This window comes from Aulonocara stuartgranti, assembly GCF_965226115.1.
Source record: "Aulonocara stuartgranti genome assembly, chromosome: 18".
Taxonomy (NCBI): Eukaryota; Metazoa; Chordata; class Actinopteri; order Cichliformes; family Cichlidae; genus Aulonocara; species Aulonocara stuartgranti.
The window spans coordinates 2,272,003-2,288,630 of record NC_138954.1 but is presented as its reverse complement, the minus strand read 5'-3'; the positions used below and the strand labels follow the sequence as shown (position 1 = coordinate 2,288,630).

Below are 16,628 nucleotides of genomic sequence, written 5' to 3'. Positions count from 1 at the left end.
CTATGACTCAATGCCCCACAGCTGGATACTGGAATGCCTAGAATTGTACAAGATCAATGGGACCCTAAGAGCCTTCATCAGGAACTCAATGGGGATGTGGCGTACAACACTAGAGGCCAACTCCAAGCCCATAGCACAAGTTACCATCAAGTGCGGGATCTACCAAGGAGATGCTCTGTCCCCACTGCTGTTCTGCATAGGCCTGAACCCCCTCAGTGAGATCATTAACAAGACTGGCTACGGATACCGACTACGGAACGGAGCAGTTGTCAGCCACCTCCTGTACATGGATGACATCAAGCTGTATGCCAAGAGTGAACGAGACATCGATTCACTGATCCACACTACCAGGCTATACAGCAATGACATTAGAATGTCGTTCGGACTGGAGAAGTGTAGTCGGATGGTAACAAAGAGAGGGAAGGTAGTCAGAACTGAGGGGATTGAACTACCAGAAGGCAACATTGCAGACATAGAGGACAGTTACAAGTACCTGGGGATCCCGCAGGCGAATGGGAACCATGAAGAGGCCGCTAGAAAAGCTGCAACCACCAAGTACCTGCAGAGGGTCAGGCAAGTCCTGAGGAGTCAGCTGAATGGTAAGAACAAGATCCGGGCCATCAACACATACGCCCTGCCCGTGATCAGGTACCCTGCTGGGGTAATAAGCTGGCCAAAGGAGGAGATAGAAGCCACTGACATAAAGACAAGAAAGCTCCTGACCATGCATGGAGGGTTTCACCCCAAGTCCAGCACCCTGAGGCTGTACGCTAAGCGGAAGGAAGGGGGACGGGGACTGGTGAGTGTCAGCACCACAGTCCAGGATGAGACAAGGAACATCCAAGAATACATTGGGAAGATGGCCCCAACTGACCGAGTGCTCAGTGAATACCTCAGGCAGCAGAAACCCAAGAAAGAGGAGGGAGACGAGGAACCATCATGGAAGGACAGGCCCCTGCACGGTATGTACCACCGGCAGATAGAGGAGGTGGCTGATATCCAGAAATCCTACCAGTGGCTGGACAAAGCTGGACTGAAAGACAGCACAGAGGCACTAATCATGGCAGCACAAGAACAAGCTCTGAGTACAAGATCCATAGAGGCTGGGGTCTATCACACCAGGCAAGACCCCAGGTGCAGGCTGTGTAAAGATGCCCCAGAGACTATCCAGCACATAACAGCAGGGTGCAAGATGCTAGCAGGCAAGGCATACATGGAACGCCATAACCAAGTGGCCGGCATAGTGTACAGGAACATCTGTGCCGAGTATAACCTAGAAGTCCCGAGGTCAAAATGGGAGATGCCCCCAAGGGTGGTGGAGAATGACCGAGCTAAGATCCTGTGGGACTTCCAGATACAGACGGACAAAATGGTGGTGGCTAACCAACCGGACATAGTGGTGGTAGACAAACAGAAGAAGACAGCCGTAGTGATCGATGTAGCGGTTCCCAATGACAGCAATATCAGGAAGAAGGAACACGAGAAGCTGGAGAAATACCAAGGGCTCAGAGAAGAGCTCGAGAGGATGTGGAGGGTGAAGGTAACGGTGGTCCCCGTGGTAATCGGAGCACTAGGTGCGGTGACTCCCAAGCTAGGCGAGTGGCTCCAGCAGATCCCGGGAAAAACATCGGAGATCTCTGTCCAGAAGAGCGCAGTCCTGGGAACAGCTAAGATACTGCGCAGGACCCTCAAGCTCCCAGGCCTCTGGTAGAGGACCCGAGCTTGAAGGATAAACCGCCCGCAGGGGCGTGCTGGGTGTTTTTTATATATATATATATATATATATATATATATATATATATATATATTCTGAAAGGGGCGCCGGGGACGTGGACATGTATGTGGCACGTGCTCTGGGAAGCTGCCCACAGACAGCCCTGCCTTCTTCCTGTTTAGCCGACGTCATCACACCATGCACACGTGATGCAGTTTTATTGGTTGCCATGCTGACAGGATACGATGGGAGGTGGAGAAATTAAACAACTTGCATTTACTGCATATCCAACCTGCTACCATGGATGGAAGGAGAGTTAAATTAGCTCTTTTAAATGCAAGATCTGTATCAAATAAAAGTGTTGACTCAAAGGACCATGCCAGTTTCTACAGTCAATATTCCCCAGCAAGGCGACATTGATCAGTGGCCTCATCTTCAACCTGTTTAACTTCACAACATTGATGCAGTGTCAAGGCTCGGCTGTGTGGCAGGCAGGAGGAGGACCCAAACGCAAAACTCACAGACACGGGGATGAACTCAAAATCACAGCTTTAATGCTGGAATGGCCGAACATAGGAAATACAAAACTAAACTGGGAAAAGTAAACTAACATACGCAAAGAGACACAGGGAGATCCACACAACATGAGGGACGACGTCACGCTGAACAGAGGGAGACGCAGACAGAAATACACAGAGGGTTAACGAGGGGAGTGGGAACACACGGGGAACACAGGTGACACTGATAATCATAACGAGACAGGGCGGGGTGAACTGAACACTGACGGGAGAGGTGAAACAGGAAGTACAGAGGAGAGAGAGCACGAGTAGAACACCAACGTAACGGGCAGGGGAGACACGGAATAAACACGAAAGGGGACGAGGGCTCATAAATACATAGAGGGCACACAGGGGGAAGAGAGAGCACGGGGAGAACTTAGACATAATGGGCAGGGGAAGCATGGAATAAAACATAAGGAGAGACGAGGGCTCACAGATACACAGAGGGGCACACAGGGAGACATGAAGGGCAAGGGATCAAAACTAGAAGCCATAGAATAAATCACACACAAGTACAATAATACGAAAATCACAAAGAACTAAAAACGCTGGGTCAGGAGACCCAGGACCGTGACAGTACCCCCCCCTCAAGGGCTGGCTCCAGACAGCCCAAACACAGAAAAACAAAACCAAACAGAAAACAACCCAGGGCGGGCGGCGGGGGCCCAGGACGGAGGGCTCGGAACAGAAAACAAAAGAAGAGCACAGCAAACACCGGAGCCCAAGAAAATAACTCAAACACAGAGCAGTTCAGGGGGCCGACCATGCGCAAGGCAACGGCGGAGACGTGGAAACAGTTCAGGGGGCCGACCGTGCGCAAGGCAACGGCGGAGACGTGGAAACAGTTCAGGAGGCCGGCCGTGCGCAAGGCAACGGCGGCGACGTGGAAACAGTTCAGGAGGCCGGCCGTGCGCAAGGCAACGGCGGCGGTGAAGGAGACGACGGAGCAGTTCAGGAGGCCGACCGCGCGGGAGGCGGCGGCGACGATGACAGCGCTGGTCCGCGGGCCGACCGTGCGGAAGGCGACGGCGGCCACTCAGGCGAAGGCGGTCCGGGGGCCGGCCGTGCGGAAGGCGACGGCGGCCACTCAGGCGATGACGGCGCAGTTCAGGGGGCCGGCCGTGCGGAAGGCGACGGCGGCCACTCAGGCGAAGGCGGTCCGGGGGCCGGCCGTGCGGAAGGCGACGGCGGCCACTCAGGTGATGACGGTGCAGTTCAGGGGGCCGGCCGCGCGGAAGGCAGCGGCGGCGGCTCTCCAGTGTCAGGCGTACTGGCCGAGGCCCGGTGGGCACAGGACCAGTCGAGACGGGACCAGTCAAGGCGGGACCAGGCGAAGCACAGGCTGAGGCTGCTGCGGCAGACGAAGGCTCGGAGGCTGCGGCAGACGAAGGCTCTGAGGAGGCTGCGGCAGACGAAGGCTCTGAGGAGGCCGGACCAGGCGAGGACGAAGACTCGGAGGCCGGACCAGGCGAGGACGAAGACTCGGAGGCCGGACCAGGCGAGGACGAAGACTCGGAGGCCGGGCCAGGCGAGGACGAAGACTCGGAGGCCGGGCCAGGCGGAGCTGCAGAGGCTGAGGCCGGGCCAGGCGGAGCTGCAGAGGCTGAGGCCGGGCCAGGCGGAGCTGCAGAGGCTGAGGCCGGGCCAGGCGGAGCTGCAGCACAGGCGGATGTAGCCGGGCCAGGCGAGGACGCAGAGGCTGAGGCCGGGCCAGGCGAGGACGCAGAGGCTGAGGCCGGGCCAGGCGGAGCTGCAGCACAGGCGGATGTAGCCGGGCCAGGCGATGACGAGGCGGTCGCAGATGGCGGCTGGACAGGCTCCTCGGGCCCTCCAGCTGATGCGGCGTGAGGCTGAACGGGCCCCTCGGACCCTCCAGCGGAGACAGGAGGCTGAACGGGCCCCTCGGACCCTCCAGCGGAGACAGGAGGCTGAACGGGCCCCTCGGACCCTCCAGCGGAGACGGGAGGCTGAACGGGCCCCTCGGACCCTCCAGCGGAGGCCAAAACAACGCCAACAGGCATGAAGTCCTTCGGCCGACATGAGGACAACTGGCGCTGCACCGAGCACTGACTCTGCCCAGGCAATGCGAACATGGTGCAGTTCTTAGGGGGCTGCTTAAACTTCAGGGGTCCAGAATCAGCTGGTGACTGAGACCTAGCCTCTGGGGAAGCCCTGGAGTGGCGAACTGTGCCAACGGCGGCTAAACCATGGAAAGTACCCTGAGTAGAAATCCAGTTACCTCTCTGCATGGAGTGAATGAGCAAAACTGGCGACACAGGAGACTGAGCGGAGAGTGGCTGCTGGGCAGCTAACTGAGTTACTGGAGACACGGGTGAGAGCGGGAGCTGAGCTGCTGACGGTGGTGAAGTAGATAACTGCACGGGAGACTGAACTGAGGGCGTCTGCACTGGCACAGGGGACTGAACTGATGTCTGTTGTAACGGAGGTGGTGAGAGTGGAGAAGGCAGGGGAGTTGATGACTTCACAGGAGAATGAACCAGAGGTGAGTGCACAGGAGACTGAGCTAGAGGTGGTAGTGATAGTTGAGGGGAAAGTGGAGCTGGTGATTGAGTGGATGACTGTGCTAAGGGATGCTGCACTGGGGACACTGGAGACTGCACTGGGGACACTGGAGACTGCACTGGGGACACTGGAGACTGCAGTGATGGTTGTAGTGGAGGTGTAACGGGTGAAGGAGTGGCTGAAGTGGCTGTGGGTCGGACGGCTAGTGGCTCAGCTACAGGGTATGGTAACGGCAGGGCTATGGGTTGAATGACTGACTGAGTAGCAGCCTGAGTGGCTGGGTGTAGTGACGGTTGTGGTGGAAGAGAAACAGGTGGTAGTGTGGATGATGGAGCTAAGGGTGACTGAGTGGCAGACCGAACTGATAACTGAAGCAATGGTAGAGGTGAAAATGGAGCTTGTGGTGGAGTTAATGGCTGAGCTAGCGGGGACACAGGAGACTGAACTGAGGGTGGCGGCGAGGGAGCTAACTGAACTGAGGGTGGCGGCGAGGGAGCTAACTGAACTGAGGGTGGCGGCGAGGGAGTTAACTGAACTGAGGGTGGCGGCGAGGGAGCTAACTGAACTGAGGGTGGCGGCGAGGGAGCTAACTGAACTGAGGGTGGCGGCGAGGGAGCTAACGGAGCTGCGGGTGGCGGCGAGGGAGCTAACGGAGCTGCGGGTGGCGGCGAGGGAGCTAACGGAGCTGCGGGTGGCGGCGAGGGAGCTAACGGAGCTGCGGGTGGCGGCGAGGGAGCTAACGGAGCTGCGAAGGGCTGCGAGGGAGCTAACTGAGCTGGAAGTAGCAGCGAGGGAGCCGACGGAGCTTCTGGCAGCACAGAAGGTGAATTAGAAGGCCGAATGTCCGGCTGTGGGGTGGCGCGTCGGCGGCGTGAATGCCGTTTCTTTTTTGATGATGGCTCTGACGGGCCGAGCGGCTCCACATCCGGCCCTTCAGGCAGGTGGGTAGTAGCAGCTGGGGGATGAAGGTGGAGCTCGTTGCGGATTAAATCCTGTTCGAGTGGGTGGAGCGCACTGAGTAGCCAGGGAAGACCAGAGAACAAGCGCTGTAGTTTGGTTTCCACAGCACGGCGAAATTCCTTCCCCTCATGTTCGAGCCACAGATGCAGGAGTCTTTCCACGGAGTAGATTATGTCCAGACGCAGTTCTTCTGGTGGGTTGAGTGCTGCTGGGTCCATATCTGGTGACGTCGTACTGTCAAGGCTCGGCTGTGTGGCAGGCAGGAGGAGGACCCAAACGCAAAACTCACAGACACGGGGATGAACTCAAAATCACAGCTTTAATGCTGGAATGGCCGAACATAGGAAATACAAAACTAAACTGGGAAAAGTAAACTAACATACGCAAAGAGACACAGGGAGATCCACACAACATGAGGGACGACGTCACGCTGAACAGAGGGAGACGCAGACAGAAATACACAGAGGGTTAACGAGGGGAGTGGGAACACACGGGGAACACAGGTGACACTGATAATCATAACGAGACAGGGCGGGGTGAACTGAACACTGACGGGAGAGGTGAAACAGGAAGTACAGAGGAGAGAGAGCACGAGTAGAACACCAACGTAACGGGCAGGGGAGACACGGAATAAACACGAAAGGGGACGAGGGCTCATAAATACATAGAGGGCACACAGGGGGAAGAGAGAGCACGGGGAGAACTTAGACATAATGGGCAGGGGAAGCATGGAATAAAACATAAGGAGAGACGAGGGCTCACAGATACACAGAGGGGCACACAGGGAGACATGAAGGGCAAGGGATCAAAACTAGAAGCCATAGAATAAATCACACACAAGTACAATAATACGAAAATCACAAAGAACTAAAAACGCTGGGTCAGGAGACCCAGGACCGTGACATGCAGAGGTGGAGCTACTGATAGGCACTGATGCTTCCAATGTTTTAGAGCCATGGAAGGTGATAAACAGTGTGGAGGGTGGACCTAATGCTGTAAAACAACAGTTGGCTGGGTCATAATTGGTCCCCTGTGCACTGGAAGTAACACTGGAAGGAAAAACAACTGCACTGCTGTAACAGCCAATATCTGTTGAGCGTCTTGAAGAAATGTTGATTAAACAGTACAATCATGATTTTAATGAAAGATCCTCAGAGGAGCAGACTGAAATGTCCAGAGAGGATCTGTTTCATGGATATTGTTAGTAGCTCAATAAAACTTATTGGAAATCATTATCACATGGATTTGCCTTTCAGGAGAGAAGGTCCCAGCTTGCCCAATAACCTCTGTGTCGCGGAGCAGCGTCTCCAGAGTCTCAGACGGAGATTTGAAAAGGATGCTCGTTATAAAGATGAATACACTGAATGTGTAAACAACATGCTTGAACAAGGATATGCCGAGCTCACAAGCTCATGTCTCAGAAAAACACGTCAACTTTCTCCATTTCCTTTGGTGGCAACATGGCGACACTACATGGTTGGCGCAGGAATACAGGATGAAGGTGCATTTGTTTGGAGCAGTATCTTCGCCAAGCTGAGCAAATTATGCTCTACAGAGAACTGCAGATGACAATGCACAACAGTTTCCAGCTGAAGTGGTTGATACAGTCAAAAGAAACTTTTATGTGGATGATTGTTTGAAATCTGTTGCTTCAGAAGAGGAGGCAGTGCACATGGTGAAGAGGCTGACAGATATCTGCGCCAAAGGAGGATTTAAGCTTTCAAAATGGATCAGCAACAGTCGCACAGTACTCATGTCCATCCCAGAGGAAAGAAGAGCAAAGGAAATTAAGGCTCTGGATTTGGACACAGATCAGCTTCCAGTTGAGAGAGCACTGGGTTTACAGTGGTGCATAGAAACAGACAAGTTCCAGTTCAGAACCTCCCTGCAGGACCGTCCAACAACCAGAAGGGGCATTTTGTCTGTGGTCAGCTCACTGTATGATCCTTTGGGAATCTTGTCTCCCTTCAGTATGCCAGCTAAACTGTTGCTACAAGAGCTTTGCCGACAAAATTGGGAGTGGGATGAAGTTATTCCCCACTCTCTTTCCCAGCGGTGGCGTGATTGGCTGGAGGATCTCCAGCTGATTTCAAAGTTCAAAGTGGAACGTTGCATTAAACCAAGTTGCTTTGGAAGACCAGATAGGGCACAACTTCATTTTTCTGATGCAAGTCAAGATGGGTATGGAACGGTGTCATATTTAAAGTTGGAAAAGAATAACCTCGCACATGTTGCTTTTATCCTGGGAGAAGCTAGAGTTGCTCCTCTCAAGCAAACTGCAATTCCCAGGCTGGAAGTGACGGCTGCAGTTCTTGCAGTTCGAGTGAATATGCTTCTGCAAAAAGAGCTGCAGGTAAGGTTGGAAAAATCTGTTTTTTGGACTGATAGTACAACAGTACTGAAATACATCTCCAATGAAACCTGAAGATTTAATACTTTTGTTGCAAACAGAATTGCTGTCAATCGAGAAGCAACAGATGTGAATCAGTGGAGATACGTTTCTTCTAAGGAGAATCCTGCAGATGATACATCCAGAGGCATGAGAGCTGGGGATTTCCTCAAATGTAGAAGATGGATAAAAGGGCCAGAATTTCTCTATAAGTCAGAAAAGGAATGGCCTAAACTGGATGTGGAGTACAGTGTAATTTCTGCAGATGACTCCAGAGGTAAAAAAGGACCTGACAATGAATGTCGTTGTGAAGGAATTACAAAATCCTACCAACTATCTTATCCATTACTTCTCGTCTTGGGCAAAACTTAAAATCTCTGTAGCCTGGCTTTTAAAGCTGAAAGAGGCCTTGGTGTTGCTGGCGCAGAAGAGGAAAGAGTTGCTTGCTGCAGGTTTGAATAAGATTGATCTGGAAAGTCAGAAAGAAGTGGAGATAAGAATGGAATGGTTTAGGACCACTTTGAAGAAAGGAAATATGACTCCAGAATATGTAGCAAAGACAGAACAAGCTATTATTCAATATGCACAACAACAGAAATTTAAAACTGAAACGGTTTTAATCAGCAATGGCCTGAAAGGAGTCTCCAAGGGAAGTTGTCTCTACAAACTTGATCCAGTGTTGGATGCAGGAATCCTCAGAGTGGGTGGCCGATTGAATAAAGCAGCCACGACTATGGAAGTAAAGCATCCTGCAATTTTGACAAAAGATATGCATGTGTCCTGCGACAGACTGGCGACCTGTCCTGGGTGTACCCCGCCTCTCGCCCTATGACAGCTGGGATAGGCTCCAGCGCCCCCCGCGACCCTGAAAAAATAGAAGCGGAAGCGAATGGATGGATGGATGGATATGCATGTGTCAACACTGATTTTACGCCATATCCATCAAAGGTTGGGACTCGCAGGAAGAGCACACATGCTGTCAAAACTAAGACAAAAATACTGGATACTAAATGCAAATTCTGCTGCCAGGAAAAGCATGTCTCGTTGTATCAGGTGTAGACGCAACAGAGGGAAGTTTGTTGAACAAAAGATGGCGGATCTGCCTGAAGAGAGAGTCCTGCCAGACACAGCTCCATTCACAAAGGTTGGAGTGGACTATTTTGGACCTATAAGTGTTAAAAGAGGACAAAGTCTCCTTAAAAGGTATGGAGTTCTTTTTACTTGTTTGACCAGTCGTGCAGTACATCTGGAGATTGCATGTACCCTTGATACAGACTCCTGTATAAATGCTGTGAGGAGGTTCATCTGTAGACGAGGCCCAGTTTCGACCATCAGATCTGATAATGCTACAAATTTTGTTGGGGCGAATCGAGAGTTGAAAGAAAGTTTGACTGAGCTGGACCATGCTAAAATTCAAAAGGCTTTTGTTCAGGATGGCATGAAATGGAACTTTAACATCCCAGCAGCTTCTCACCAAGGCGGTGTGTGGGAGCGCCTCATTCCTTCAATAAAGAGTATTTTAGCCTCAGTTCTCAAAGAGCAAGTTTTGGATGATGAAGGACTCCAAACAGTCTTCTGTGAGGTTGAAGCTATAATGAACGACAGACCCATTACTAGAGTTTCAGATGACTCAAATGATCTTGAAGCACTGACACCCAATCACTTCTTGTTGCTGAAAAACAAACCAGTTTTACCACCAGGACTGTTTGATCCAAGTGATTTGCATGTCAGGAAAAGGTGGAAACAGGTACAGTTCATGGCAGAGTTGTTCTGGAAGAGATGGCTTTCTGAGTACCTACCTCTGATGCAAGAAAGACAAAAATGGATGAGGACTAAAAGATGTCTTATACCTGGAGATGTTGTTTTAATTGCAGACGCTACAGCTCCAAGAGGATCGTGGATGATGGCAAAAGTCTTGAGTGTAAACCAGAGTGCAAAAGGCGTGGTGCGTTCTGTGAGACTACACACAAAGACCAGTGTTTTGGAAAGGCCAGTGACAAAACTTATTTTGCTACTGGAAGCGTCATTGTGAAGAAGATCATTAGCAAAGATTAAGGACCTGCTTAAGAGAATAGCTCCTCCTCTTGGGACTTTAAAGTAATTGTGATTGTATGCACAATTAGGGGCCGGAGTGTTGGAGCTATTTGTTCTTTTATTTTTTTTTGAAATGAGTTAAAGTTTGTTGTCAGTTTACTTATATTTTGGGATTTATTTACAAGTTTATTTGTCGGATAATATTTTGTTTCAATGTTTGTTTGATGTTACTTTGTTAAATTAGTCAGTAAGAGCTGTAGGGCCGTTTTGTTTCTATAAATAAAGAGACTGGTATAGGACCAGCATGCACTGGGGTGGGCCTGTGGTTTTTTACCAGAGCAGGAGAAGCAGCAGGAAGTAACAAAAAAATGGATCTTGTTATTGCTCGCCAAACTGAATAAATAAACCATAAAAACGCAACTTACAAATTTGGACAGTGGACTTCTTTTGCCTGCGTACGGAATATTATCTCAGTGCAGCAGTGGCTTGTGGACTTTTAATTGTGGGATGTTTGGTTCGTCAAACAAAAGGACTTGCCACTACAAAAAGATCTGGACTTTTTCGGTACTTATAAGCTGAACGTCATGTTCCTAACAGAGACATGGCTGCACGGTGGTGAAGTGGCACTCTTGCTTTGCTCCAGATGCCAGTTTCTTCAGCTCTTCTAAAATACACCAGGTGTGGTTTGAAGGACGCAACAAAACCACATCAGAAAGACATCAGAGACTCATCACATCACTCGCTGGATTCACTGGATTATTTTTCTTTCACCATTATTTGGAACAAAGAGAACAAACGTGACTGGTTTGTGTCATTGTGGTGCTGCATGGCCCACTTTCTCCTGAGATTCAGTTCACAGACAGATGTTCTGATAGTTTTCTTTACAATTTGCTGCTAGAATTCAAAATTGATTGTGTGATTAATGATGGTGAGCCAGATGGGCCAAACCATGATACTATCAGCAGCATGTTTCATTGTAGTGGTGCATCATTGCTGGGATAAATGGACTGGTGCTTATATAGTGATTTTCTATTTTCACGTGGACTAAAGTAGTGGACTGACCAACAGACTGACATTAACATCAGAGCCGTGCTGCTAGTGTGGCTAAAAGAAAAGAGAAGAAGAGACAGTCATGTTGATATGAACATTAGAGAAACACATCATGGAGCTGAAATATGATCCTGCTTCCTCATTTGGACTCATTCACCTCAGCTGACACGTTCAACAGCAGACAGGTTTTTGTAGCAGTCTGTCTCACTGTGGGAGTGGCAGGACGGAGCTACCGCATCTTTGGCTCTGGAACTAAACTGTCTGTAACAGGTAAGAACAAACATTTATTTTCCTTCAGTTGTTTTATTGTAGAAGCTGAAAATGTGTTTAAAGTCAGTTTGTGCTGCTTCAGGCTTTACATGTTAGTTTTTCATCATTAGTAGAGAATTCATCTGCAGCCATTGTTACATAAGAAAAGCTCAATAATCTCTGAAAACATGTTGAAATCTCACTGAACAACTAAAGTTATTCTTTATTTCTGCAAATATTAGTGATGTTACAAATATTTAGGATTTGATCCTCTCAGTGATTCTGCTGGTTTTTAACACAAGATCATATTTGATGTTAAAATTAATACAGTAGCAGATTTGTAAATATGAATTTTGCTAAGAAGAAAATGTAGATATGTTTTTAATAGTGAACGATATAGCATGTTGGTCCAAAGAGTCTTTTTTGGAAAAACATTATTTTATTAATTGTCATAGATACTGATCATAAAATATTAAACGTCTAAAATGTGATGAAAAATACTGGATAAAATATGAAATTGTTAGTCAGGTTTTATGAGTCAAAATGACAAATAATGATGAAAGTTCAAAAATGTTATCTGTAAATACTACTTTGAAAAATATGTGAAAGTAAATACACAATCATTCACAAAATGTAATTTTTTAATTAAAAATAATAATAAATTAAATCAAATGGCCGAAAAAAAGGATTTAATTATCTTTCAAATTTCAGCTAAGTTGCATTTAATTTTATTTAATAATTCATTTACATATGGAAGAAAATAACAATCAAACCAAATAATAAAATTAAAGCCGATCAAATTATTGCAGTAAAAGATTTAAGAATTTTAAAGTCTCTGAAAGAAGAATGTTAGTTATTGTAACAAATATAAAACATGTCTTTAAAGACTATTTAAAATTTACATAATTTCAGTGCAGAATAAAGTTAAAAAAGGTTAATGGGTTTTATGGAAGAAGATCAACTCTGTTGAAATGTGTTTGGGATTGGAAATATATTTAAAAAGTTAAAGACAAATCTCTATATATACATTTAGAGTTGTGATAAATTACATTGTGAAGTAAAGCCAAGAAAATAAAAGAGAAGAAATACATTTTATTTCATGATGTAAAACCATGCTGAGTGTTCCTCATGTGAGCCATGATGACATGAGGTGATGACTGTGTTTGATATGAAGCTGAATCCAGTGTATGTAGTGAACTTTGTGCTGATGAGTAGTTTAGTGATCAGAGTCCATGTAGTTTCCAGGATCAGACTGAATGCAGTGCAGTGCTGGAAGCTGCTGCTGACTGTGTGAATGTGTGTCTGTGCTGCTTGTTGCTGCTGTCAAACTTCAGATGAGCAGGTAGTGAAGCCCGTGGTGAGCGTGTACCCAGCAGCATCCAGAGCCCACCTGGAGGGGAACAGCTCCCTGCTGTGTGTGGCCTCAGCCATGTTTCCTCCTCTGGTCCAGTTCTCCTGGAAAAGACAGAAGAAGAACGGCGGAGAAGCGGAGGAGCTGCCCCCTGCTGAGGGAGAGCAGCTGGAGCTCAGAGAGGCGGGACGCACCATTGCCATCAGGATGGTTGATGGGAGCCATTCTGACACATATAAATACAGCTGCTGGGTGAAGCACGAGGGGGGCACAGTGGAGGCCCGAACACAACAAGGTAATGAAGGCTTGGTGACTGTGTTCAGCAGTGATTCAGCTTCATGTGGAGATGCTGTCAAAGAGAGCAGAGCAGCAGAGGACTGACATTTCTCACTGCAGCTCCAAACATTTGACTCCTTTTCTGTTTCAGAGCTTCCAGCTCCAGCAGCCTCCTGTCCTCCAGAGAGAGAGCCAGCAGACCTGCCAGCTCTGCAGCCAGCTGACTGTAAGATCACCTGCTGCCTCTCTGCATGGACAGCTCCAATGTCCAATGAGGCAGCTGGAACAAGTTTAGGCTCTTAAAGTTGCACTAATTGATCAAATCTTCATCCAACAAGCTCTGATAAAGCCACTGTACACTAGCTGCTCAGCACCAAACAGCAGACAGACCATAATATGTCAGAGATCAGTTTGTTAGCTGCTTGTGGAGTTCTTCTGCCCCCAAGTGGACACAAACACTACATCAATTCATCCACTTGAAGAAGAAGCTGTGACTGTTTCTATTTGGACTTTTTCTCCTTGATCTGAGAGGAATAACCCGACTGTCTGTCTGTCTCTTTGTGTCTGTCTGTCCTTCAGTGTCCTTCCAGTCTCAGTGCAGGGTGAAGCTGCTCTGCCTGCTGTACACAGTGCTGATAGTGAAGAGTCTGGTGTACTGCTGTGGACTCTCTCTGCTGATGATGCTCACAAACAAGGGAGCGTCCACCAACTGCACACATGCTGACTGACTGTTTCCTGCTCGCCTTTTCTCACCATCACATCTCATCAATTCATCTCATTCATCACTTTGATCACAAATGTTAGTTATGATGTGTTGAGCTTATTTTGCCTTTTTCTTCAACAGTTAGAAGATCGTCTGAAATAAATACATCTTTACATGTATTGTTGCTCTGAGTTAGAATTCTTTTTGTGCTTATTGTGACTTTTATTGTAGTAACAAAAACCATCAGGAATATTTTTATCACAAGTTTTTGTTTGATTTTCAAATGTCAAACAGTGTAGTTGTGTTTGTGTGAACAATAAAGATTTGAAGATGAAGAGTTTGATTCTACTTTCATTGTGTGATCAACAACAACCCGTGTGAGTGAAGCACAAACTGACTGTATCCAAACTTGCTCTCCTGCAGCAGACGGGCTGTGTGGGTTTCTGCTCTGCAGCCTCCACACCGTTAGCTGTGGCTTTCACTTTAATAACACAATGACAGTTACAAGCAGGAACTCTGCTTCAAGAATGATTCCAGGAAGGATCTGTGTTCTTCACCTGTGAGAGAAACAGCTCAAATCCTCAACTCACAGCTGACAAATGAACTTTAATGGAATCAAAGGAGAGACCATGAAGCCCCTGCAGTCTGCTCAGCTCCCATTTTATTACCTGAGCTGAGTTTTTCATTCTGGATATCACACACGTAAGAACAGATCAAGTCTGAACAGCAAATGTTGGAGAATCATTTTGAAGTCTTGCTAAATGTCCTTATTATTACAAAAACTACTGAATGATTCAGAAAATCCTTTCCAACAAGCAGAAATATGCAAACAAAGTAGAAACAAGGCAACATGAGTCATTCAGATGCAGATAACATATTCTCCTTATTGTGAAGAACACAGTCATGAAATCTTTCTGTGTGTCATTCATTGAGTTGAAGTGCCTAATAGAAGAGGAAGAGCAGCAATAATCAATGATAGCTGAGACATTGAGAACATGGCTGTATGCCTGCTATCATAACAGCAAACAAAGCACACAAACAGCAAACACACAATAATGTGCTCGCAGCTTGTTGTGTCATTTTTGACATTTCATGAAGTCACAAAAATGTGTGCGACTCATTAAAGGAGTGTGTACGTGTCAGTCAGTGCTCTGTATTCATGTGTTCACCTCATTAAAGTCACTCAGACACTTTTCTCCTCCAAACTTACAGCACAGCTTCATATTTCACTGACTGATTCTTTCATTACATCCATTAAGGGTCACACAGTGAAATTAGTGCAAACTTACAAATGTGTTGCAACAATTTTGGCCTCCAAACTGAACTTTGAGACAAACAGTGAAGCTGTGAGCAAAAAGAGGCTCCAGTGTGTGTCATGGTGGAGGAAACTGTTGTATTCCCACATTCAAAACATGCTGATCTTATTGGATTTGTCCCTCAAAGTCTTTTTCCTCCTTTTTCTCTTCATCCAAATGTTCTAGCAGGCTGACTGTGAGTCCCTGTTGAACCTGTACAGCAGAAAGTAACAGCAGTCAGCGGCCTCCACTTGACTTCATGACTTCAACGCCTCGCACAGTCACTTTCACTTTCTTCCTTCTGTCTTTTAGTCCTAAAATGTAGAACAACACCAGATCCAAATATTTGTGTCCTTCACTCACATCTTCAAATGATCCCTTCCATATCAGAGATGATACAAAGGCAACATTTGTCTTATTTCTCTTTCAGGAATCAAAAAGTACTTTTGTACTGTTGTGTAAATGTGTGTGTAAAGGTGGATGACTGCCTGCTGCAGATGAAATCTAACCATGGCTACAAATAAATGAAGCTGACGTGAAACACAGCCCTGTTTTTATTACTGTTTATAGATATTAGAATTGATGATCATCATTTTAATGATTCTTAAAACTGTCGTCGATAAAACAGGACAATTAAAAATGAGATGCTGTGAATATTATTTATTCATTTTGTTTCACAAAGATAAACATATTTTAAACACTCAACCGAACCACATGTAAGTAAGTAAGTAAAACTTTATTTATAGAGCACCTTTCAAGATAAAAATCTCAAAGTGCTTCACAGAAGCTAAAACCTTAAAAACAAAAAAAAGAAAAAAGAATTTGACTATAAATTATGTTTCATGAGATTTTATTCTTTTAAAGTCCTTTGTTTATAATTTATGAACTTTTAAATGATTTTTACAGAATATTATTTTTTATGTTTGTATTTTTCTTTATAGTTTCGTTATATTTAGTTTGTACGTTCAGAGTTTTCATCACAGCTGTTAAACCACAGGTAACAGTGTGTGTTAGTAAATTCACAGCAACATGAATGTTTCTGAGTGTTTGTGCATCATGTGACCCAGATTTTTGGATCTGCTGTCAGATTGAAATGAAGACGATGAAACCACAGCAGCTTCAGCTGAGCTGTCAATCAGCAGCAGCAGTCTTATCTGTGGGCCGCAGGGGCTGATGGGAGCTTTGAGGACCTGTTAGAAACCACGTGGCCCTCGTCTGATCTCACAGCTCGTCCTTGTTTGGCCTCAGCTGCATCAGAGCGCCACTTCTCCCCAGGTTCACCAGAGGAAACACCACTGCACAAAATGCTTTTCCTCCCAGCTGCTGCTCTGTGCTGTCTGTGTTCAGGTGAGTGTTTCCAGCCAATCAGGAGCCAACAAAGTCAACCTGTAACAAACACTGTCACACTAACCTTCATCTATCTGTCTGTGTCTCTACAGCACTGGTTACCATGGCAGCAGAACAGCTGATTCAGGAGGATTTAACATTGACCAGGAGAGTTGGAGAAAATGTCTCCTTCAGCTG

At 47.0% G+C, this 16,628-nt stretch overlaps 1 protein-coding gene across 1 annotated transcript; it reads left to right on the top strand.

The window, feature by feature from the left end:
* The first annotated feature begins 11,218 nt into the window (after positions 1-11,218).
* LOC309693256 (uncharacterized protein) lies at positions 11,219-14,127 on the top strand. The gene is made up of 4 exons (XM_082512317.1): positions 11,219-11,500; positions 12,814-13,125; positions 13,258-13,332; positions 13,686-14,127. Exons 1-4 carry the CDS (start codon positions 11,356-11,358, stop codon positions 13,832-13,834), a joined length of 681 nt encoding a protein of 226 aa, XP_082368443.1. The 5' UTR covers positions 11,219-11,355; the 3' UTR covers positions 13,835-14,127.
* Positions 14,128-16,628: the final 2,501 nt, after the last annotated feature.

What these genes read in the sequence shown, in the direction of transcription:
- LOC309693256 (XM_082512317.1), top strand. Translation starts at nt 11,356, where the DNA reads ATGATCCTGCTTCCTCATTTGGACTCATTCACCTCAGCTGACACGTTC. An exon ending in AACTAAACTGTCTGTAACAG is followed by an intron (nt 11,501 to 12,813) that starts GTAAGAACAAAC and finishes GTCAAACTTCAG; the next exon opens with ATGAGCAGGTAGTGAAGCCC. An exon ending in AGCTCTGCAGCCAGCTGACT is followed by an intron (nt 13,333 to 13,685) that starts GTAAGATCACCT and finishes TCTGTCCTTCAG; the next exon opens with TGTCCTTCCAGTCTCAGTGC.